Here is a 23240-nt window from a genome sequence, read left to right as displayed (position 1 = left end):
AGCCCAGCAGGGTCCACCCTCACCAGGGTCACCTCGGCCCACGTCCTCCTCGCCCTCCGAGCTCCCCACACAGACTCTGTCAGCTCTTCCCTGCAGCCCGCCGGCTGCCCACCTGAGGCCTCTCCCTCTGCAGGCAGCTCCTGTCCCCAACACCCCCTCCTCTCCAAGGCTCAGTTGAAAGGGCATTTCCCGGGGCAGCTCCCTGTGATGTCCAGGACAGCTCAGTCTCTCATAGGCTCCGACTCCCCCAATGTTATCACCTCACAGCCCTTCTCTCATTACCATTAACTCCTCAGCCCCACGAAGTTCACTGAGCGCCTGCCTCCCTGTTGCAGGAAAACTCTGTGGGTGCAGAGTCCACGCCTGTCCTGCTCTCTGTGGAATCCCAGGGCCCAGTCCAGTGCCTGACATGAGACAGATGCTCAATAAATACTGGTTAAATGTGTGGGAGATATCTAAAAAGAAGCACATCTCCTCCTTGTGGCCCCCGGAAGTCAGAGTCTGTTCCTTGTGGACACAGGGGCACTGGCACCAGCACGGGAGAAGGCCAGCAAGTGCCCACGGCTGCCCCAGGGACGACGCCTCAACCCCCGGAGCTTCAGAAGGGAGGACAGAGGCCTGTATGGAATAGAACCTGGGCCGGCCAGACCCTGCAGCCTAATCCAGGGTTCAGGGTCAGCTCACACCACGTGGACCCTGGTCAGCATCCCTAGGGCAGCTCCAGACAAGGCCGCAGGTCTCTTTTTGCCCTCCAGGGGGCGACATTGCAAACAGACAACACTCAGAAAATGGATTCCCCTGGACAGGAACCTGGCTTTGCTAAGGAAGTGTAGGTGGAGCCTGGTTTCCATCCCTTGCTCCAACAGACCCTTCTGATCTCTCCCACGTACCTTTCTGGGTTCTATGAGTACCTTGTTCTGCCAGGGGTCCCTGGGCAACTCCCAACTCCCTCCTGGTACCACCACGGGGAAGGTGGGGTGACCACAGGACAGTCAGCCTTGCAGAGGACAGAGACCACCCAGGACAGTCAGGGAGAACACGGACAGGCCCTAAGCCACAGTTCAGCCCACAGGTACGGAGAGGGAGGGTCCCCCTGGAGCCTTCCCCAAGGACAGCAGAGCTCAGAATCACCCACCTCCCTCTACCACAGTCCTCTCTTTCCAGGACACACAAGACACCTCCCTCTCCACACACAGGAGCTGGGGACTCCTGAGACCTCTAGGCCTGGGTCTCCATCCCTGGGTCAGAGGCCGGGCTGGTGTTACTAGAGACAGAGGGCTGGTCTCTCCTCAGTCACCACCCAGTGAGCCCTTTTCTATCTCCCAGAGCCACCTCCGTCACCTTCCTACTGAGCATCACCCCTCTTCCCAGAGCACTGGAGAACATGGGGAGATCCGGGGCCCAGCTGGGTTTCTCTGTCACAAAGGAAAATAATCCCCCTGGTGTGACAGACCCAAGGCCAGAACACAGCAGAGTTCAGCACTGGGGAAGGCAGGTTGTCCTCCCAGGGAACGGGGGTCCATCCACCTTGCCAGAAAGCTTTGTCTGGGGAACTGAAAGTAGAAGGGAAAAAGGAGGAGGGACAAAAGAGGCAGAAATGAGAGGGGAGGGGACAGAGAACACCTGAATAGAGACCACACCCATGACCCACATGATGCCAAGAAGTACTCCTGCGGTAGGAGGAGACTCAGGGCAGAGGGAGGAAGGACAGCAGACCAGGCAGTCACAGCCACCCTGACAAGAGCGTTCCTGGAACTCAAGATCTTCTCCACAGAATATGACAGAGCAGACAGCAGAGACCATGGGGTCTCCCTCAGCCCCTCCTCACAGATGGTGCATCCCCTGGCAGAGGCTCCTGCTCACAGGTGAGAGGAGGACAACCTGGGAGAGGGTGGGAGGAGGCAGCACAGAGACTGGCTGGGGTCTCCTGGGGAGGACAGGGCTCTGAGACGGACAGAGGGCTCCTGTTGGAGCCTGAATAGGGAAAAGGACATCAGAGAGGGACAGCAGTCACACCAGAAAAATCAAATTGAACTGGAATTGGAACGGGGCAGGAAAATTTCAAGTGTTCTATTTTCCTAGTTAATTGTCACTGGCCACTACATTTTTAAAAGTTGTAATAACTGTATCAGATGACACTTTAAATTAAAACATAACCAGGGCCTGAAACATTGTCCTCACCACCTACCGCAGACATTGGAAAATAAACCCCAAGCCGTTGAGGGCCCTGAGAAGGCTCATGAGCTCATCACAGGAGTCTGCAGCCTGTCCCAGGCACTGAGATGCAACCAAGATCACACAAATCCCTGCCCTCATGAAGCTCATTCTCTCATGGGGAGGAAGACAGACACGCAAAGAGATCTAGAATGTGAGGTCAGGTGTTGACAAGAGCCCTGGTGGGAACAGAGCAGGGAAAGGTCAGAAAGAAAAGACCCAGGGTCTCTAGAGGAGGTGTCAGGGAAGGAATCTCCCAAGAATGCCCTGATGTGAGCAGGACCTGAGGCCAGTGGGGAGGCAGTCACGCAGACCCCTGGGGAGGAGCATTCCACATAGGGAAATGCCAAGGTCGGAGGTGCTAAGGAAATAGGAGTCACGCTGCTGACCTTGACCCAGTAGGACACACATATACACACATACTCACTCACTCACTCCAGGGCTGGGGGATGAAGAGACCTGCTCAGGACCCAGGGCCCCGTTTTTCCACCCTAATGCATAGATCCCAATATTGACCGATGCTCTCTCCTCTCTCCTAGCCTCACTTCTAACCTTCTGGAACCCGCCCACCACTGCCCAGCTCACTATTGAATCCAGGCCGTTCAATGTCGCAGAGGGGAAGGAGGTTCTTCTACTTGCCCACAATCTGCCCCAGAATCTTGTTGGCTACATCTGGCACAAAGGAGAAAGAGTGGATGCCAGCCATCGAATTGGATCATACGTAATAGGAACTCAACAAACTACCCGAGGGCCCGCACACAGCGGTCGAGAGACAATATACTCCAATGCATCCCTGCTGATCCAGAACGTCACCCAGAATGACACAGGGTCCTACACTCTACAAGCCATAAAGGAAGATCTTGTGAATGAAGAAGCAACTGGCCAGTTCCGGGTATACTGTGAGTGATTCCCCATGACCTCTGCGTGTTGGGGTTCAGTTCTACTTCCTACATACAGGATTGTCAGGCCTGGGCTGTGCCTGTGCCCGCTCTGCATTACATGCCGTGTTAGGGTTTGAGCATTCAGTGCAGGACACACACAGAAGAGACAAACTTCAACAGATCAGAATTCCTTTCCGGCATCCAGATCCTGCAGACACTCACTGCAGAGGAAGGACAGTCTGATGGGGAGGACTCAGCAGGGGGAGGTCAGTCTCAGCCTAGCACCCCATGCCTTCCCCCATAAACCTGACCCTGAGAAAGACCCTGGAGAACTGGATCAGGGCCTGGCCTGAAGGACCCCCTGGGATCTTCACAGAGAAGCTCAGTCCCAGGGCTCCTGACTCCAGGTGACTCAAGGGAGCCTGTGCCGGGGCTAGGCTGTGGCCTCCTGGGCAGGGCTGACTGGGGGCAAGGACTTACCAGCTGTCCAAGGGCCGTGGCTCCTGGAGCTGGATTCTGGATGCAGAATCGGAGTTTCTGGCCACACCTGTTCCCTGTCCCCAGAGTCTCATCTGGGCAAGGACAGAGCCTTGTCCTTTACTTGAGACTCAATGTAGGGAGGATAGATAGACAAGGTTACTAGGGCATCAGTCCATTGCCCTGGGGACATAGGTGACTCCATGGGAAGTTCACTGTCCTCAGAAGGAGGAACAGAGGAGAGAAGATGCTCCCGGCAGCTCCTTGTCCACCAGGGATCAGGCCCAGGGCCCTCTCTCTTGGAGGCAAATAAACATAAATGCTCTTCACTTGGGCAGCTCCTCTGTGCAGAGCTGAGATCAAGTGATTGTAAATATTTTGAGGTTAATTCACAAACAGTCTCACAGCCAAATAATACTTATCCTACTTATTGAAAGGAAATTGAGGTACAGGGAGACAGTCACTAACAAGTGTCACACAGGCCATAGGTGGCAGATTAGAGACATATGAGATCTGTCTGCAGCCAGAACCCCCTCCTCTCCTCAACCGGGGGTGGGTGGGGCTGTTTGTTGTTAGGCATTTGCAGACCTGAGACCAGTCATGGGTCTGCTTCCTTTTGTCTTGGACATCCACAGCTCAGAAGCGGAGATTCTGGTCTGGAGAGTGAGAAGTAAATGGAGAGCTAATCAGTTTTACTCTAGAACTAAATCACCTCAGTTGTCAGGGTCAGTGCCGGGATTGTCCAGGCCTCTCCCTTAGATCCACAGCCCCCTCACTGGACCTGAAATCCTGTGGTTCCCGATTTGTCAGTGTCACTCCCATGGGAGGATAAAGGAAAGGACTTCGCTTTGTCTCCGCACTCATACCCTGCGCCAACACAGGCCCAAAGTGAGACACACTCTTGCTCAGTAGCTCTCTCATAAAGAAGGGAATGAATGAAGGAAAGATCCATAATCTCTATAGAGACTGGATCCTGGATGCAGAATCCTAGGAGGTTCTGGCCTGTTCCCTGTCCGTCAGGGGCTAAGATCCATGTACCATTCCTCTGACTCCCTGTCCTGAAAGTAACCCTATCTCATGTGACTCTGGGGTTCCTTGGCCATGGGAGGGTTTTCAAGGCTCCCTGGTCCTGGTCGGAACAGCCAAGGGACTCCTGCTCCTGGTGTCTCTGAGGTCACTATACCCCGCATGTCTCATTGCCATGGGCATTTCTGACTGTCTCCTGTTCCTCCGTGTTCCTCCCTCTTCATTCCAGCTGAGATGCCTATCCCTGAACATCTTCCTCCACTCTTAGGCCTTCCCCAGACACTCCCTCGAACAAGGCTGGCTGTGCTGTTTTCTTCCCGCTCACACTGTGGCCTGGCCCACTTCCCAGGCAATAGGGAAGGCACAGAAATCAGCTGGAGCAGCCGCCCCTGCCAGGCTCCATCACAAGCTAATGTCAACAGGTCACCAGGAGAATGAGCTTCCGCTGTGTCCCTGCCCAGGGCTCTTTACCTCCATGAGGCCAACACACGGAACAGGCAGCAGGACAGGGATGAGCAACTCCTCCATCCACTCCCTACACTGACTCACCAGGAGGTCAGAGACAGAAGGACAGGTCTGCAGTCCCCAAAGCCCACATGCTCATTCCACCCATTTCACTACCTACTCCATCTTCATCCTGGTGTGGGGGTCACATCCTCCAGTGGATCCTGGGGCCTCCCCCAGGTGCAGCTGGCCAAGCAGGTGCTGTCTGATGGGTTTGCTGTCCATTCTACATATACCTGTGTCCTCGAGATGATGCCATTGTCATAAGGTGGGGTCCCTTGGACTGAGAAGTGCACCAGCCACTGGCGTCTCACTTAGACTCTGCCCAGTTATACAAACTTAAACTCTAGTTGTGCTTTCTGAGGTTGATAGGAGAGGAAGAAAACCTTTCATGTGCCTGATTTGGGGCTTCTCCTCTTTTTGCCTAACTCTGCACAGGAACCAGGGGCAGGGAGCGCTTTCTAAACTTACTACCATAACACACATTGCTTCTCCTAATTTGGCATCATTTCTCCCTTTATGTAATCGACACACCTAAGACTTCCTCTCTGACCAGTTCTGTCTTCCTAACAGGACTCATACCCTTCTCTCTACTCAGGGAGTCACTGATTTCAAACCACCTTCAGCATCTGCCTTTGAGCGTAATGTGATCCCACTGGAATTGAGAGCAGACCTAAACCTTCGTATAATATCAAGAGAAGTACTATTTCCAGCAATTGATCTTAGATCTTTAGGCCATTAACAACAATTTCCACTTCTGGAAAATGTTTCCCCCAAATGTCTTTCATTTTTTAAACTCTAGTCAGAAAATAATATGAGATCAAAACCACTGACAAATTTTTAAGGGCAAATTATAGTATTACAGGTTGAGTATCCCAAATCCAAAAATCCAAAATCTGAAATGCTCCAAAATCCAACATTTTTTGACCACTGACATGATGCTCAAAAGAAATGCTCACTGGAGGCTGGGAGTGGTGGCTCACGCCTATAATCCCAGCACTTTGGGAGGCCAAGGTGGGAGGATCATGAGGTCAAGAGATCAAGACCATCCTGGCCAACATGGTGAAACCCCATCTCTACTAAAAATACAAAAATTATCTGGGTGTGGTGGCGTGTGCCTGTAGTCTCAGCTACTTGGGAGGCTGAGGCAGGAGAAGAGCTTGAACCCAGGAGGTGGAGGTTGCAGTGTGCTGAGATCGTGCCACTGCACTCCAGCCTGGCAACAGAGTGAGACTTCATCTCAAATTTAAAAAAAAAAAAAAAAAAAGGGAGAGAGAGAGAGAAAGAAAAGAAAAGAAAAGAAAAAGAAAAGCTCACTGGAGCACTTTGGATTCTGTATTTTCAGATTTGGGGTGCTAAACTAGTAAGTATACTGCAAATATTTTCAAAACTCAAAAACAGTCAAAAATCCAAAACACTTTTAGTCCTAAGCCTTACGCATAAGAGATACTCAATCTGTATGAACTACAGGCACCGAGCTGAACAGCAGATCTCTAGAACCTCCTCATCCTGCGTAACTGAAACTGCAGAGCCATGAACAACTCTCCATTCCCCCACTTCCCAGGCCCTGATAACCACCATTCTACTCTCTGATTCCACGAGTGTGGCTACTCTAGGGACCTCATATAAGTGGAATCCTACAGTATCTGCCCTGTGAGTGGCTTATTTCATTTAGCATAATGTCGAATGGGAGAAAATAATTGCAAAATTTCTTCTCAAAGTTCTATCTTATAACTGTCAAACGCACATGGTCCTTGAGGGCCAGATTTCCAGCAGTTCATGCTTTCCCTTTTCCGCCAGCCAGTTCCGCATTTGCAAATGTCCACATGTATTTATGGAGAGATCCACAGGTCCTCGCCTGCCCTCTGCAAGGGGAGAAGGGAAATTAAAGACCGAAGACAGGCCGGGCATAGTGGCTCATGCCTGTAATCCTAGCCTTTTGGGAAGCTGAGGTGGGCAGATCACCTGAGGTCAGAAGTTCAAGACCAACCTGACCAAGATGGTGAAACCCAATCTCAACTAAAAGTACGAAATTTAGCCAGGCATGGTGGTGGGCGCCTATAGTCCCAGCTACTCGGGAGGCTGAGACAGGAGAATTGCTTGAACCCGGGAGGCAGAGGTTGCAGTGAGCCAAGATCGTGCCTGGCCAACACAGCAAGACTTCATCTTGAAAAATAAACAAACAAAAAAAAGACCAAAGACAAAGAACATACATATGGTTCTGCTGTTAAATCCAGGCAGCTCCTGCCTGTCACCTCACTCTTTTCTAGATCATTCCCTGGACTCCACTCTATCTTTAGGGGTCACTGGCTCAAGTCAGTCATCATCAAACACCTGGGGAAAACTACCCCACCTTGTGCCTCCACTGCCTGATGACTGAGCTGACCTCCAGGCTTGCCTCTGGTGTCCCCTGTGTTATTTCTGCTGAAACATCCAGTCCCAGGCCAGCCTGTACAATACCTACAGGGTTTAAGGACAATGGGAAGTCCTATCATCATCCATTTCTAGGATGTCCTTAGACAGGGAAGCTGCAGAAAAAATACACCTAGGGAAACAAAGCAGGACTGAAGGTGGAAGGAACTCAGCACCTGAACGTTCCAGGTGAGTACCCCAAGGTGGGCCAGGCAGTCAGCTGATCAGGGAGGGACCAGGAGAGGCACCAGGAGCTATGACCCCCCAAGTCCTGTGTCTGTCCACAGCCCAATGCTGCTGCTCAATTCACACTTGAGAAAGTCTGTGATTCTCCCACACAGAGCAGATGGCCTCAGAGCTCTCAGATCATCATGCATCTGTCTTGTGACACACACACCTGCTGTGGGCTTTTAAGGACTCAGGTGGGCTGGGAGGTGGGAGGTGCCAACTCTGATTGAAAGATGCCTGTGAGGAATCAAAGGTGCCACACAGGGCAATCTTCTCTCTGTTACCTGCACAGCGGAGCTGCCCAAGCCCTACATCACCAGCAACAACTCCAACCCCGTGGAGGACAAGGATGCTGTGACCTTAACCTGTGAACCTGAGACTCAGGACACAACCTACCTGTGGTGGGTAAACAATCAGAGCCTCCCAGTCAGTCCCAGGCTGGAGCTGTCCGGTGACAACAGGACCCTCACTCTATTCAATGTTCCAAGAAATGACACAGCGTTCTACGAATGTGAAACCCAGAACCCAGTGAGTGTCAGACGCAGCAACCCAGTCACCCTGAATGTCCTCTGTGAGTATCTCAGCTCCTCTCTGGCCCAGGCTGCCAGCCCAAATCCACAGGGCCAGAGGCAGGGTGTCTCAGTCCCTCTCAGGTTCAAGTACACAGACCCTCACCCCTGGACATCCAGACTGTCTGTGACTTTCTGCCCCAGAAAAACCTGGGCAGACCAAGTCTTGATCAAGAATAGGAGGGGAGGAGCTGCTCCTGTTCTGGGAGGCTCGGGGTCCACACCCTGTGATGGGAGAAACAGGTGAATGTCTCAGACTCAGGCTCAGTAGATACAAGAGGGGTTTGGTTGAGACTTTAGGGTTGTGACTCAGCTTAGAGGGACACTGTGGTCCTTCCATAGACCAGGAATTTCCACTTCCCTCTGACAACATCACCTGTGGCTTTATTCTCTTTGCTCCAGATGGCCCTGATGCACCCACCATTTCCCCTCTAAACACATCTTACAGAGCAGGGGAAAATCTGAACCTCTCCTGCCATGCAGCCTCTAACCCATCTGCACAGTACTCTTGGTTTGTCAATGGGACGTTCCAGCAATCCACACAAGAGCTCTTTATCCCCAACATCACCGTGAATAATAGCGGATCCTATATGTGCCAAGCCCATAACTCAGCCACTGGCCTCAACAGGACCACAGTCACAGCGATCACAGTCTATGGTAAGTGGATCCATGAGCCCTGACATCACGTTTTGAGGTGGAGTCTGTCTGGTTTTCAGAGAAGAGCCAGGGAGAAATTTTCTATCCCAGCCTGTGTCCAATGGGCACAAGCAAATCCCAGATTCTCCCCCTGGACCTCCCCAGTGTGTCTCTACACACTGTCTTCTCCGTGTTGTTCTGATTTCTCATGGCTGACCCCGGGTCCAGCCTGGAATGAGGGGAAGAGGCTCCCTCAGCCCCCGAGCTCTGTGTAGTGGAGGAAGCTTCACAGAGTGGGAAGGAGCAAGGGTTCTCAAGGTCAAGATGCTTCTCTCTCACCAATCTGTCCCTTTCTATCACCTCTTTGTGTTCTTTTGCCTACTCCATGAACTGCAAGGAACATTCGAGGCTTTGAAACAAGCTCATACTTCTTTCCCAAATGAGAGAAGGAAGCCCTTTGGGTAAGGGAGAAACAGCTCAGACTCTGCTCCCTTCTCTGCTCTGGGCTCTCCCACATGACTGGCCTTGTCTGGCTCCACCTGGGGTGGGACCCAGGTGTGTGGAGAAGGAGCCCAGGTGGTCTGTCCTGAATTAGGCTAAATCAAGCTGCCAATAAACACCAAAGCCTCCCGTCGTCCCAGTCAGGCTGCAGGAAAGTGGAAAGAAAGGGAGCCTCAGGGCAGCTCCAAAGGGAGCTGTGTCCTGGCTCTGACGTCACCAGATATATGAGGCTGTGGGCACAGCACATGGGACACAGCACAGGGGACAGCGAGCAACCCACACGTGGAGAAATCAGGGGCTCTGCATGGCAGGGAACGGGCAGCGTCAAAAATTCTGTATTTACACAGAGGGTAACAGTGCATATCTAACACAGACTTACCATCTTAACCTTTCTACACGTGCAATTCAGTGGTATTAAATATATTCCCCTTGTTCTGCTACCATCACCACCATCTGTCCACAGAACTCTTCTTCCTCCCAAAATGAAACTCTGTTCCCATCAAACTCCTGGGCAGAGCTGCCCCACCTGTGGCCCACAGTCTGACCCTTGACTTGTCACCTTTAGACTTGCTCCTAGTCTCCTGCGCTATTTCTGCTCAAACACCCATCCCCATCATCACCCATCTCTAGGACGTCCTTAAATAGCAAAGCCTCAGAGAGAACACACCTTGGCTGGGTGGTGTGGGACCGTGCAGCTGGAAGAAACTCAGCTCCTTTGAATTCCAGGTGAGGACCCCAATGGGCCAGGCAACCAGACAGTCAGGAAAGGACCAGAAGTGCTGGGGACTGTGACCCCCAGTCCTGTGTCTGTCCACAACCCAACGCTATTGCCCAACTCACACTTGAGAAAAGTCTGTGCTCTTCCCACACAAAGCAGCGGGCCTTACAGTCTCTGAGCCCTCAGATCATTGTGCATCTGTCTTGTGACACACACACACCTGCTGCGGGCTTTTAAGGACTCAGGTGGGCTGAGGGGTGGGAGATGCCAACTCTGATTGAAAGATGCCTGTGAGGAATCAAAGGTGCCACACAGGGCAATCTTCTCTCTGTTACCTGCACAGCGGAGCTGCCCAAGCCCTACATCATCAGCAATAACTCCAACCCCGTGGAGGACAAGGATGCTGTGACCTTAACCTGTGAACCTGAGACTCAGGACACAACCTACCTGTGGTGGGTAAATAATCAGAGCCTCCCGGTCAGTCCCAGGCTGGAGCTGTCTGGTGACAACAGGACCCTCATTCTATTCAATGTTCCAAGAAATGACACAGCGTTCTACGAATGTGAAACCCAGAATCCAGTGAGTGTCAGACGCAGCAACCCAGTCACCCTGAATGTCCTCTGTGAGTATCTCAGCTCCTCTCTGGCCCAGGCCGCCCAAATCCACAGGGCCAGAGGCAGGGTGTCTCAGTCCCTCTCAGGTTCAAGTACACAGACCCTCACCCCTGGACACCCAGACTGTCTGTGACTTTCTGCCCCAGAAAAACCTGGGCAGACCAAGTCTTGATCAAGAATAGGATGGGAGGGGCTGCTCCTGTTCTGGGAGGCTCGGGGTCCACATCCTGTGATGGGAGAAACAGGTGAATGTCTCAGACTCAGGCTCAGTAGATACAAGAGGGGTTTGGTTGAGACTTTAGGGTTGTGACTCAGCTTAGAGGGACACTGTGGTCCTTCCATAGACCAGGAATTTCCACTTCCCTCTGACAACATCACCTGTGGCTTTATTCTCTTTGCTCCAGATGGTCCAGATGCGCCCACCATTTCCCCTCTAAACACATCTTACAGAGCAGGGGAAAATCTGAACCTCTCCTGCCATGCAGCCTCTAACCCATCTGCACAGTACTCTTGGTTTGTCAATGGGACGTTCCAGCAATCCACACAAGAGCTCTTTATCCCCAACATCACCGTGAATAATAGCGGATCCTATATGTGCCAAGCCCATAACTCAGCCACTGGCCTCAACAGGACCACAGTCACGGCGATCACAGTCTATGGTAAGTGGATCCATGAGCCCTGACATCACGTTTTGAGGTGGAGTCTGTCTGGTTTTCAGAGAAGAGCCAGGGAGAAATTTTCTATCCCAGCCTGTGTCCAATGGGCACAAGCAAATCCCAGATTCTCCCCCTGGACCTCCCCAGTGTGTCTCTACACACTGTCTTCTCCGTGTTGTTCTGATTTCTCATGGCTGACCCCGGGTCCAGCCTGGAATGTGGGGAGGAGGCTCCCTCAGCCCCCGAGCTCTGTGTAGTGGAGGAAGCTTCACAGAGTGGGAAGGAGCAAGGGTTCTCAAGGTCAAGATGCTTCTCTCTCACCAATCTGTCCCTTTCTATCACCTCTTTGTGTTCTTTTGCCTACTCCATGAACTGCAAGGAACATTCGAGGCTTTGAAACAAGCTCATACTTCTTTCCAAATGAGAGAAGGAAGCCCCTTGGGTAAGGAGAAACAGCTCAGACTCTGCTCTGGGCTCCCCACCATGGCTGGCCTTGTCTGACTCCACTGGGGTGGGACCCGGGTGTGTGGAGAAGGAGCCCAGGTGGTCTGTCCTGAATTAGGCTAAATCAAGCTGCCAATAAACACCAAAGCCTCCCGTCGTCCCAGTCAGGCTGCAGGAAAGTGGAAAGAAAGGGAGCCTCAGGGCAGCTCCAAAGGGAGCTGTGTCCTGGCTCTGACGTCACCAGATATATGAGGCTGTGGGCACAGCACGTGGGATGCAGCTCAGGGGACAGCGAGGGACCCACACTTGGAGAAATCAGGAGATGCACCACAGGGGCTCTGCATGGCAGGGAACGGGCAGTGTCAAAAATTCTATATTTATACAGATGGTAACAGTGCGTATCTAACACAGACTTACCATCTTAACCTTTCTACACGTGCAGTTCAGTGGTATTAAATATATTCCCCTTGTTCTGCTACCATCACCACCATCTGTCCACAGAACTCTTCTTCCTCCCCAAGTGAAACTCTGTTCCCATCAAACTCCTGGGCAGAGCTGCCCCACCTGTGGCCCACAGTCTGACCCTTGACTTGTCACCTTTAGACTTGCTCCTAGTCTCCTGCACTATTTCTGCTCAAACACCCATCCCCATCATCACCCATCTCTAGGACGTCCTTAAATAGCAAAGCCTCAGAGAGAACACACCTTGGCTGGGTGGTGTGGGACCGTGCAGCTGGAAGAAACTCAGCTCCTTTGAATTCCAGGTGAGGACCCCAATGGGCCAGGCAACCAGACAGTCAGGAAAGGACCAGAAGTGCTGGGGACTGTGACCCCCAGTCCTGTGTCTGTCCACAACCCAACGCTATTGCCCAATTCACACTTGAGAAAAGTCTGTGCTTCTCCCACACAAAGCAGCGGGCCTTACAGTCTCTGAGCCCTCAGATTATTGTGCATCTGTCTTGTGACACACACACACCTGCTGCGGGCTTTTAAGGACTCAGGTGGGCTGAGGGGTGGGAGATGCCAACTCTGATTGAAAGACGCCTGTGAGGAATCAAAGGTGCCACACAGGGCAATCTTCTCTCTGTTATATGCACAGCGGAGCTGCCCAAGCCCTACATCATCAGCAACAACTCCAACCCCGTGGAGGACAAGGATGCTGTGACCTTAACCTGTGAACCTGAGACTCAGAACACTACCTACCTGTGGTGGATAAACAATCAGAGCCTCCTGGTCAGTCCCAGGCTGCAGCTCTCCAATGGCAACAGGACCCTCACTCTACTCAGTGTCACAAGGAATGACGCAGGACCCTATGAATGTGGAATCCAGGACTCAGTGAGTGCAAAGCGCAGTGACCCAGTCACCCTGAATGTCCTCTGTGAGTATCTTCTGTTCCTCTGTGGCCCTGGTTTCCAACCCAAATCCATACAGCCAGAGGTTAGGACTCTCAGTTCTCCTCAGGTCCAAAGATGCAGACCGCCACTCCTGGACACCCAGGCTGGCCAAAACTTCCTGCCCTGGGAAAACTAGGGCAAACCCAGCCTGGACCAAGAATAGGAGGGGAGGAGCTGCTCCTGTCTTGGGAGGCTCAGGGTCCACAGCCTGTGATGGGAGAAACAGGTGAATGAATGTCTCAGACCCAGACTCAGTGGACATGAGGGTTATGGTTTGGACTTTTTAACACAGGATTGGGACAGGACTCAGAAGGACACTGTGGCCCTTCTACAATCAGGAGCTTCCCCTTTCCTCTGATGACATCACCTGTGGCTTTGTTCTCTTTGTTCCAGATGGCCCGGACACCCCCATCATATCCCCCCCAGACTTGTCTTACAATTCGGGAGCAAACCTCAACCTCTCCTGCCACGCGGACTCTAACCCATCCCCTCAGTATTCTTGGCTTATCAATGGGACACTGCGGCAACACACAAAAGTTCTCTTTATCTCCAAAATCACATCAAAAAATAACGGGGCCTATGCCTGTTTTGTCTCTAACTTGGATACTGGTCGCAATAACTCCGTAGTCAAGAACATCTCAGTCTCCCCTGGTAAGTGGCTTCCCTGGAGCACCAGCATCATGTTTTGGGGTGGAGTCTATCTGGTTCTCACAAAAGAGCCAAGAAGACATTTTCTTGCCCAGTCTGTGTTCCATGGGCACAAGGAAATCCCAAATTCTACCCTGAGCTCTCTCACTCCATCTCGGCCGACTCTCTCCTCGCCAGCTTCTCTGATATCTCATGGCTGACCTCGGGTCCAGCCTGGAATGTGGGGAGGGGGCTCCCTTAGCCCCAGAAGGCCCCCTATAGCGAAAGGGGCTTCATAGTCCAGGAGAAAGAACGGTCCTTAAGGTCGAGTTTCTCCTCTCTATCACCAAATGCCCCTTTCTGTCACCTCTTTGTGTTTTTTTTAACCTACCCTATGAGCTACAAGGAGCAAGGAGGTTTTGAAACAAGCTCACACTTTTTCCCCAAATGAGAGGAGGAAGCTCCTTGGATGAGGGAGGAGCAACTCAGACTCTGCTCCCCGCTCTGCGCCCGGCTCACCTGGTGACTGGCTCTGCCCTGGCTCCACTTGGGGTGGGACCGGGGCATGTGGAGAAGGTGTAAAGGTGGCCTGTTCTGAATCCGGTTAAATCGAGCTGCCAATCCACAGCAGAGCCTCCCTCAGGTCAGGTTGCAGGGAAATGGGAAAAGAGGGAGCCTCGGGACAGACTCCTGAGCTATGTCCTGGCTCTGAAGTCACTGGCTGTATGAGGCTGTGGACCCAGCACATGAGACACAGCACAGAGGACAGTGAGTGGCATACACTTGGAGAAATAGGGAGATTCAGCCACAGGGGCTCTGCATGGGAGGGAAGGGGCAGTGCCAGAAAGTGTGGATTTATAGAGAGGGTAAGTCTACCAGCCAGTATATATATCTAACATAAAACTTACCATTAACCATTTCTAAGTGTACAGTTAAGTGACACAGCATAAATATCAATCAAGTATATTGCCCCGTGTGGTGGTTCATGCCTGTAATCCCAGCACTTTGGGAAGCCAAGGCAAGTGGATCACTTGAGGTCAGGAGTTCAAGACACACACACACAAAAAAATAGCTAGGCATGGTGGCAGATGCCTGTAATCCCAGCTATTAGGGAGGCTGAGGCAGGAGAATTGCTTGAACCTGAGTGGTGGAGGTTGCAGTGAGCCAAGATTGTGCCACTGCACTCCAGGCTGGGTGACAGAGTGATACTCTTGTCACAAAAAAAAAAAAAGGAAAAATAAATCAAGTATCTTTATACTCTTGTGTAACCTTCACACTATCCATTTCCAGAACTTTTTCATCTTAACATACTAAACCTTTGTACCTGATAAACAGTAACTCTCACTCCTTCTCCCCCTAAACCCTGGTAACCTCCATTGTACTTTCTGTTTCTAGGTAATCAACTATTCTAATGAGCTTACATAAACGGAATTATATAATAGTTGTCCTTTTGTGTCTGCCATATTTCACTTAGCATAATGTCTTCAAGGTTCATCCATTCTGCACCATGTATCACAATTTTCTTCCTTGTTAAGACTGAATAACATTCCATTGTATGGACATACCTCATTTTTCTATCCACTTATCTTTCAATGGACTTTTCAGTTGTTCCCATCTTTTGGCTATCGTGAGTAATGGTGCTGTGAACATCAGTATACAAGTATCTGTTCAAGTCGCTGCCTTCAATTCTTTTTGGTGTATGTCCAGAAGTGGAATTCGTGGATCAAATGTTAATTATTTTTTAATTTTTTGAGGAACCATCATACCATTTTCCATAGGAGCTAATATTTCACATTTCTGTCAGCAATGCACTAGAGGTCCAATTTTTCAACCTTCTTGAAAACACTTACCGTTTTGTGGCCATCCTGATGTGTGTGAGGTGGAGTATCATTGCGGCTTTGATTTGCATATCTCTAAGTGTTAGTGATGTTGAGCATATTTGCATGTGCTTGTTGGCCACTTGTATCTCTTCCTTGGAGAAATCTCTACTTTAGTCCTTCATCCATTTATTAATTGGGGTTTTGGATTTTTGTGGTTGTTGATTTGTAATAGTTCTTCATATATTCTGGAAATTAATCCCCTATCAGATATATGATTTGCAAATATTTTTCCCATTTCATAGGTTGCCTTTTCACTTTTTCAATAATGTTCTTTGATATATAAAAGTTTTTAATTTTCGAGGCTGGGCACAGTGGCTCATACCTGTAATCCCAGCACCTTGGGAGGCCGAGGTGGGTGGATCATGCGGTCAGGAGATCAAGACCATCCTGGCTAACATGGTGAAACTCCATCTCTACTAAAAATACAAAAAAAAATTAGCCCAGTGTGGTGGCGGGTGCCTATAGTTCCAGTTACTCGGGAGGCTGAGGCAGGAGAATGGCATGAACCCAAGAGGTGGAGCTTGCAGTGAGCCGAGACTGTGCCACTGCACTCCAGCCTGGGCGACAGAGCGAGACTCCGTCAAAAAAAAAAAAAAGGTTTTTAATTTTCGTGAAGTCCAGTTTATCCATTTTTTTCTTTTGGTGCCTACTTGTTGTTATAACCAAGAAATCACTGTGAAATTAAATGTCATTAAGCTTTTTTCCCTATTTTCTTCTCAGAGTTTTATACTTTTCACTCTTACATTTAGGTCTTTGATCCATTTTAGGTTAATTTTCATATATAGTGTCAGGCAAAGATTCAACTTGTTCTTGTGCATGGATATTCAGCTTTCCCCATATCATTTATTGAAAAGAATATCCTTTCCCCATTAAGTGGTCTTGGCACCCTCGTCAAAAATAATTTGGCCATATATGCAAGCGTTTCTTTCTGGCTCTATATTCTATTCCACTGGTTTCAATATCTTCCTTTATGCTAGTACCACACTGTATTGATTACTGTGGCTTTATAGCAAATGCTGAAATCAGGAAGTGTGAGTCCTCCAGCTTCATTCTTTATTTTCCAGGTTGTTTGGCTATTTAGAGTCCTGAGAGTCCGTATGAATTTTAAGATAGGTTTCTTTGTTTCTGCAAAAATTGTCAGTGGGACTCTGGCAGGAGTTGCATTGAACCTGCAGCTCACTTTGGGCAGTATTGTCCTCCTAACAATATTGAGTTTTCCCATTCATGAAAAAAAAAATGTCTTTCCATTTATTGATGTTGTCTTTAATTTCTTTCAGCAATGTTTTATAGTTTTCAGGGTACACTCCTTTCACCTCCTTGGTTAAACTTATTTCTAACTATTTTATACTATTTTATGTTAATGTAAATTGGAAATTTTTTCTTAATTTCCTTTTAGATTGTTCATTGTTAATACATAGAAGTACAATTGATGTTTGCATGTTGATTTTGTATCCTGCAACATTACCAAATTTATTTATTAACTCTAACAGGTTCTTTTAATCTTTAGGGTTTTCTACATATAAGTTCAAGTTATCTGATAACAGAGATCATTTACTTCTTCTTTCCAATTTGGATGTCTTTTTTTTTTCTTGCCTAATTTCTCTGGCTAGGATTTCTAATACTATGTTGGATAGATGTGGCAAAAGCCGGCATTCTTGTCTTGTTCCTGGTCTTACAGGGAAAGCTTTCAGTCTTTATCCATTGAGTACCGTGTTAGCATTGGGCTTTCCACATACTCCCTTTATTATGCTGAGGTGGTTTCTTTCCATTCATAATTGGAGTGTTTTTGTTATGAAAGAGTGGTGAATTCTGTCAAATGCTTTTATTGGTTCTATCTAAGTATAGGTCTATTAAAATTAAATTTTTTGTGTGTTTCCAGGAATTTGTCCATTTCATCTTGGTCATTCAACAGTTTGCTGGCATACAATTATTCATAGCATTTTTGTAGTCCTTAATATTTCTGTAGAATTTGTAGCATTGCTGGCAATATCTCAATATTTTTTCTTTTTTTTTTTTCAAGAGACAGGGTCTCACTCTGTAGCCCAGCCCAAGCTAGAGTGCAGTAGTACCATCACAACTTACTGCAGCCTCAACTCCTGCACTCAAGTGATCCTCCTATCCCTATCTCTTGAGAAGCTGGGACTACAGACATGTGCCACCATGTCTGGATAGTTTTTTAAGAAATTTGGTAGAGACTGTGTCTCCCTATGTTGCCTAGGCTGGTCTCGCCCTCCTTACCTCGAGCAATCCTCCTGCTTGAGTCTCCCAAGGTGCTGGGATTAAATATGTGAGCCACCATACCTCCATTTTCATTTCTGATTTTAGTAATTCGAATCTTCTCTCTTTTTTCTTAGTCAGTCTAATAAATGACTGTCAATTTTTTTTATCTTTTTTGAAAAACCAACTTTTGGTTTCGTTGATTCCTTCTATTGTTTTCCATTTTCCATTTTATTTATTTCAACTCTAATCTTTATTTCCTTCATGTACTATTTGTGGTTTGAAGTGGTTCTTTTTCTATATGCTGAAGTTGTAAAGTTAGGTTGTTGATATGCGATCTCTCTTTATTTTTAACGTATTTACCATTTTAAATTTCTCACACAAGATTCTTAACTTCTCTGAGCCTTCAATTCTTCAACTGAAAATTGTAATAATTCTCCTCACCAGGAAATGGAGGGAAAAAGGAAAATTGCAATAAGAGTGACTGTTCAATAGTATTGTTTTAAAGATTTAATGTAATATTCGATTAAGCCTTCAGCAAAATGCCACACACTGAGGGAAACTTCATGAATATTAGCTGCTATTATCACTACTGGTATTATTAGCTTGAAGTCAGACAGTGCTAGAGCCAAATCCTAGATCCACTTCTCACTAATCATTTGACTTTGGATAAGTTTTTTTCACTACTCCAAGCCACTGTCATTTCCTCTGTAAAATGGAAATCATGCCTACCCAACAGGGTTATTGTATGGATCAAATAAGATGCCAGAAAAGCATTTGCAGTAGCTAACATAGCATTAATCACCAGCCTGAGTTGACTGGTGAGAGCTAAGCCCCAAATGAAAACCCACTAGGACATGGTTACTGGCTAAAAGTGGGGGAGAGAAAAAAAGCTAAGTGCAAAGAATCAAGCCTGGTATGTTAGTTTTCATCCACTGAGATGCAACCAAGATGGAATTAGAGATGCAAGATAATTTACTGGAGAAAACCACCATGAGGAAAAGTGGGAAGTGGGAGGAGCCTAAGAGAGCCCTCAGACCACGATGCAGATCTGATTCCTGAAAAGGAGAAAGAGGAGAGAGTTTTAGATAGTGATGCAGTTCTCAGAGTTTCCACAAGGCTGGTGGGGCATCCTCAAGCCCCTCACCCATGAGAGAGAAGCAGAGTTTCCCAAAACTGGGCTTTTCATTCCCCTGCTGGGAACCCATGAGAAGCGAGTTCTCTGTGCAACGGACTTAGTAAATACAGAATGCACTAGCCTGGGCTTTCTGTCAATCAAGTCCCTGCCATAGAGACCCAACAGACCCTTATTTTTACCTACCACAACTGAGACACTGAGAAAAAGATGCAACCATGAAAAGATAGAAAGTTCTAATGCCACGCAAAAATATCAATCAGTCTTTCTCAAATTTCAAAGCCTTCAGAAATATCTGAGTGCAGAAACGCCAGGGTGGAATTGACAGAAGACTGATCACCAACTAGAAACACAGTGAGAGAGAAAAAAATTACAACCTTCCCACAAAACTAATGCATTCCTTGAAGGAACAAGTGGAGACTACTTCACGCTGAGAGCTGGAACCTGGGGCACCCCACTGCAAAATAACATCACATTCATTCCTTCTCTTTTCTTTCCATGACAGGCAGTTCAGCACCTGGAGATTCTGGTCTCTCAGCTAGGGCCACTGTCGGCATCATAATTGGAGTGCTGGTTGGGGTTGCTCTGATATAGCAGCCCTGCTGTAGCTTCTGCAATTACGAAAGACTGGCAGGTATGACGGCCTTTCCTCTTGTTCAGTTTTCTGCAGTGCTGACTGCCATGCTTGGGAGAGAGAAAGGACTTCTTTGCCTGTATCTGGGACTGGATCTCCTCCTCCTACTCCCAAGCTCCTGCTTCTCAGCACTCATTCCTGCAGGTCTCTTCTTCCCTGGTCTTCATGCTCCCTGTACCCCACTGTCTCTTAGACATAATTATCCCCAGCCTCTGCTCATTTGTTTCCCAAATTCAATACATTGTCAAAGCCTCTTGGTCCTTTTTTAACATCTCTCACTTGTGTCATTCTCTCCATTCCCATAAACATCAACAACTGCTCAAAGTCCTGCTTGATCCCTTGTTGCCAGTCTTTGAAATGTTTCTTGCATATGACTGCCTCATTACCTTCCTAAAATCTAGTTCACTCACCTACTCAAGAAGACACAGGGACCTACTGTGGTCTATTAGATAAGTTCACATTTCTTCCCTTTACTAAGCTTTCTCGATTCCTTTACCACCACTCCCTTGTATAATTCCATCATCCGAATTAGATCTGTCTCCCTACACATCCCTGCCTCTCCACCCCATATGAACATAGAATTCTTAGTTCCAATGTTACACCTAAAAACATGTCAAACAGGGTGACCTCCTTCCACCAGCTGCACTGTGGAGTTACCCACACCCTTCATCACAAGCAACTTCTGACCTCGTGAAGAACAAAGACTGTAGCATTAACATGTGAGTCTTAAGCTCAGGACACACCCTACCTGTGGCTGAGAACCTTTTCCTGATAACCAATTCATGTGTTCATAGCAGATACAGAAATGAAGAAGGCAAGGTCCTTAATTCTATGACAGGAGACAAAACCTGAAAAATAATCGTAATACCAAAACAGAAAGGAGTGAACGTCATGAGAAATCAGAGAAATCTGATGGAAAATATAGCTATACGTGGGAATCACTCAGAAACATTTTATAAAATGGATACTTAGGCCCCACCCCTAAATTCTGATTTACTGGTCTGGAGTGGGACCCAGGCATTCATAATTTTTAAGCCTCCCCAGATGCTACTAATGTGTAGCCAGGGTGGAGAACCCTGTTCTAAATAAGTAGGACTTGGGGCTAAACCCATGACTTTCAGCTAGGAGTATTAGAATTGCCTATGGAGTTTTTCAACATACATAAGCCTATGCTTTGTTGGCCTTGTTCATTAATGGGCTCCATCAGGAACTCAGGAATCCAGTTGAGAAACAGAAGCTAAATGGAAAGGCCATCTTATTTGACATGTTAAATTATATGGGAAGCACTGTCAAATGATAAGTGATGCTAAACCTTCTTTAAGTTATATTTATGGGTATGTTATTGATGTGAGTGTTCCAAAAGTTATATAAGAAAATCTAGAAATCTAACAGGTTGTCAGCCATAATGTCATATGCCACAGAAGTAACTAAATTTCTATGTGAGTTGTGTTCTCATTATAATAAATTCTCATCAGATTTTTAACCATACTCATTTTAAATCTTTGTCATTCACAGACAGTTGTTTTGATTCTTCCTTAAAGCATCTGCAATAGCTACAGTCTAAAATTGCTTCTTTACCGAGGATATTTATAGAAAAGACTCTGACCAGAGATCGAGACCATCCTAGCCAATATGGTGAAACCCCATCTCTACGAAATTGGCTGGCGTGCTCCTGTAGTCCCAGCTACTTGGGAGGCTGAGGCAGGAGAATCGCTTGAACCCGGGAAGCGGAGATTGCAGTGAGCCGAGATCGCGCCACTGCACTCCAGCCTGGCGACAGAGCAAGACTCCATATCAAAAAAAAATATATATATATATATATATACACAAAAGAAAAGACTCTGACCTGTACTCTTGAATGCAAGTTTCTGATACCACTGGACTGTCTGAGAATTTCCAAAACGTTAATGAACAAACTGACAGCTTCATGAAACTGCCGACCAAGATCAAGCAGAGAAAATAATTAATTTCATGGGACCAAATGAACTAATGAGGATATTTTCGTAAATTTTTATTTGAAATTTTGCTGATTCTTTAAATGTCTTGCTTCCCAGATTTCAGGAAACTTATTTTCCTTTGAGCTATCTACAGCTTACAACAATTTGATAAAATATACTTTTGTGAACAAACATTGAGACATTTACATTTTCTCCCTATGTGATCGCTCCAGACTTGGGAAACTATTCATGAATATTTATATTGTATGGTAATATGTTTATTGCACAAGTTCAATAACTCTGCTCTTTGTATAACAGAATACATTTGAAAACATTGATTATACTACTAAGACTTTGACTAGAATGTCATATTTGAGGATATAAACCCATAGGTACAGCAGACAAAGTCTGAAGTCAGCCTTGGTTTGGCTTCCTAGTGTCAATTAAACTTCTACAAGTTTAATCTGAGATTCCCTATACAAACTTCCAGCGAAGCAACTTTAAAAAAGTCTATGTGGTCAGTCGCTACTCTTGCTGCAATTATAAAAAGAATGAGGCCAAGTTTGATGAAAATAAACGTATTTAAAAGAAAACAAATTTGTCTTATTGGGATTATCTTTGGTAGAAATAGAGATGCCTATGGAGAGAAATTATGTTGAAAAGAAAAACTATAGTACACCTGTTATGAGGATGTCACTTTGTACATTGTTACTAGTTTTTATTATCCATCTGTAGGCTAGAGTGGACCCTGCATTCTTCCACTTTCTTCAATCCCATTTTCTGTCATGGAATCACTAAGAACAAAGTCTGCTATGTTCCTGAAGCTCTATAACCTACAGATGGATAACTCAATGTAAATTTCATGGGAAAACACTCATGCCTAAGGTGTCGGCCACTCAGAGCTCACCAATATGTTCAACACCATAACTAGAGACACTGAAACTGCAAACCAGGACAAGAAATTGACAACTTCACACTGTGGACAGCTTTTCTCAAGATGTCAGCACAAGACTTCCCACCATGAGGAGGCTCCTACCCCTCTTAATTTGTCTTTGCTCATTGCTGCCTCTTTTGCTTGGCAGGATAATGCTGCCATTAGAATTTCACAGGAAGTATCTTCTGAGGGTAGCTTAACAGAGTATCATATCTCTCGTATCACTCCCAAATTTTTACATAAGAGATCCTTTAGTCCACTCAATGGCTGACATTAGCAGCATCTTTAATACACCTGTTTGTTCAAATGTACCGTGGTCCCTTTTAGAGTTATACTTCTAGACTCACCTGTTCTCACTCCCTGTTTGAATGTAACCCAGGCATGAGATGCTAGATAATAGAATTGCTACCTACTAGCTGAACAGGAAAGAGCCTATGCTATTTCTGACACTTCTTGTTGCACATAAATAAATACAATGGGTATTACAGAGACTCAGTTGCAGAAATTAACAAACATCCTGCTTGGTTAAAATGGGTAGACTCATCTGGCTCATTCTTTATTCCATTTTAGTTGGTTTGCATCTTGCCTAAGGTGCATACTCC

General features: G+C 47.4%; 1 protein-coding gene across 4 annotated transcripts; it reads left to right on the top strand.

Moving 5' to 3' along the window:
- Nucleotides 1-1658: 1658 nt before the first annotated feature.
- Nucleotides 1659-23022, top strand: LOC117075731 (carcinoembryonic antigen-related cell adhesion molecule 5-like). 4 transcript variants are annotated; one of them, XM_033198347.1, is made up of 10 exons: nt 1659-1865; nt 2754-3113; nt 8035-8313; nt 8714-8968; nt 10510-10788; nt 11185-11439; nt 12980-13258; nt 13668-13925; nt 19639-19767; nt 21283-21430. In XM_033198347.1, exons 1-9 carry the CDS (start codon nt 1778-1780, stop codon nt 19725-19727), a joined length of 2142 nt encoding a protein of 713 aa, XP_033054238.1. In that variant the 5' UTR covers nt 1659-1777; the 3' UTR covers nt 19728-19767; nt 21283-21430. The 4 variants fall into 4 exon arrangements, with proteins under 4 accessions (XP_033054238.1, XP_033054245.1, XP_033054254.1 ...); XM_033198354.1 differs by lacking the exons at nt 8714-8968; nt 10510-10788 and having other exon boundaries at nt 19639-19763; XM_033198363.1 differs by lacking the exons at nt 12980-13258; nt 13668-13925; nt 19639-19767; nt 21283-21430 and adding an exon at nt 22420-23022.
- Nucleotides 23023-23240: the final 218 nt, after the last annotated feature.

Source organism: Trachypithecus francoisi, unplaced genomic scaffold (genome assembly GCF_009764315.1).
Source record: "Trachypithecus francoisi isolate TF-2019V2 unplaced genomic scaffold, Tfra_2.0 Contig01705, whole genome shotgun sequence".
In the NCBI taxonomy this organism is placed as follows: Eukaryota; Metazoa; Chordata; class Mammalia; order Primates; family Cercopithecidae; genus Trachypithecus; species Trachypithecus francoisi.
This window is presented reverse-complemented; position numbering and strand designations above follow the sequence as displayed.

Coding starts and splice junctions, on each gene's coding strand:
- LOC117075731 (XM_033198347.1), top strand. CDS start 1,778: ATGACAGAGCAGACAGCAGAGACCATGGGGTCTCCCTCAGCCCCTCCT. Junction 8,969..10,509: donor CACAGCGATCACAGTCTATG/GTAAGTGGATCC, acceptor TTACCTGCACAG/CGGAGCTGCCCAAGCCCTAC. Junction 10,789..11,184: donor AGTCACCCTGAATGTCCTCT/GTGAGTATCTCA, acceptor TCTTTGCTCCAG/ATGGTCCAGATGCGCCCACC.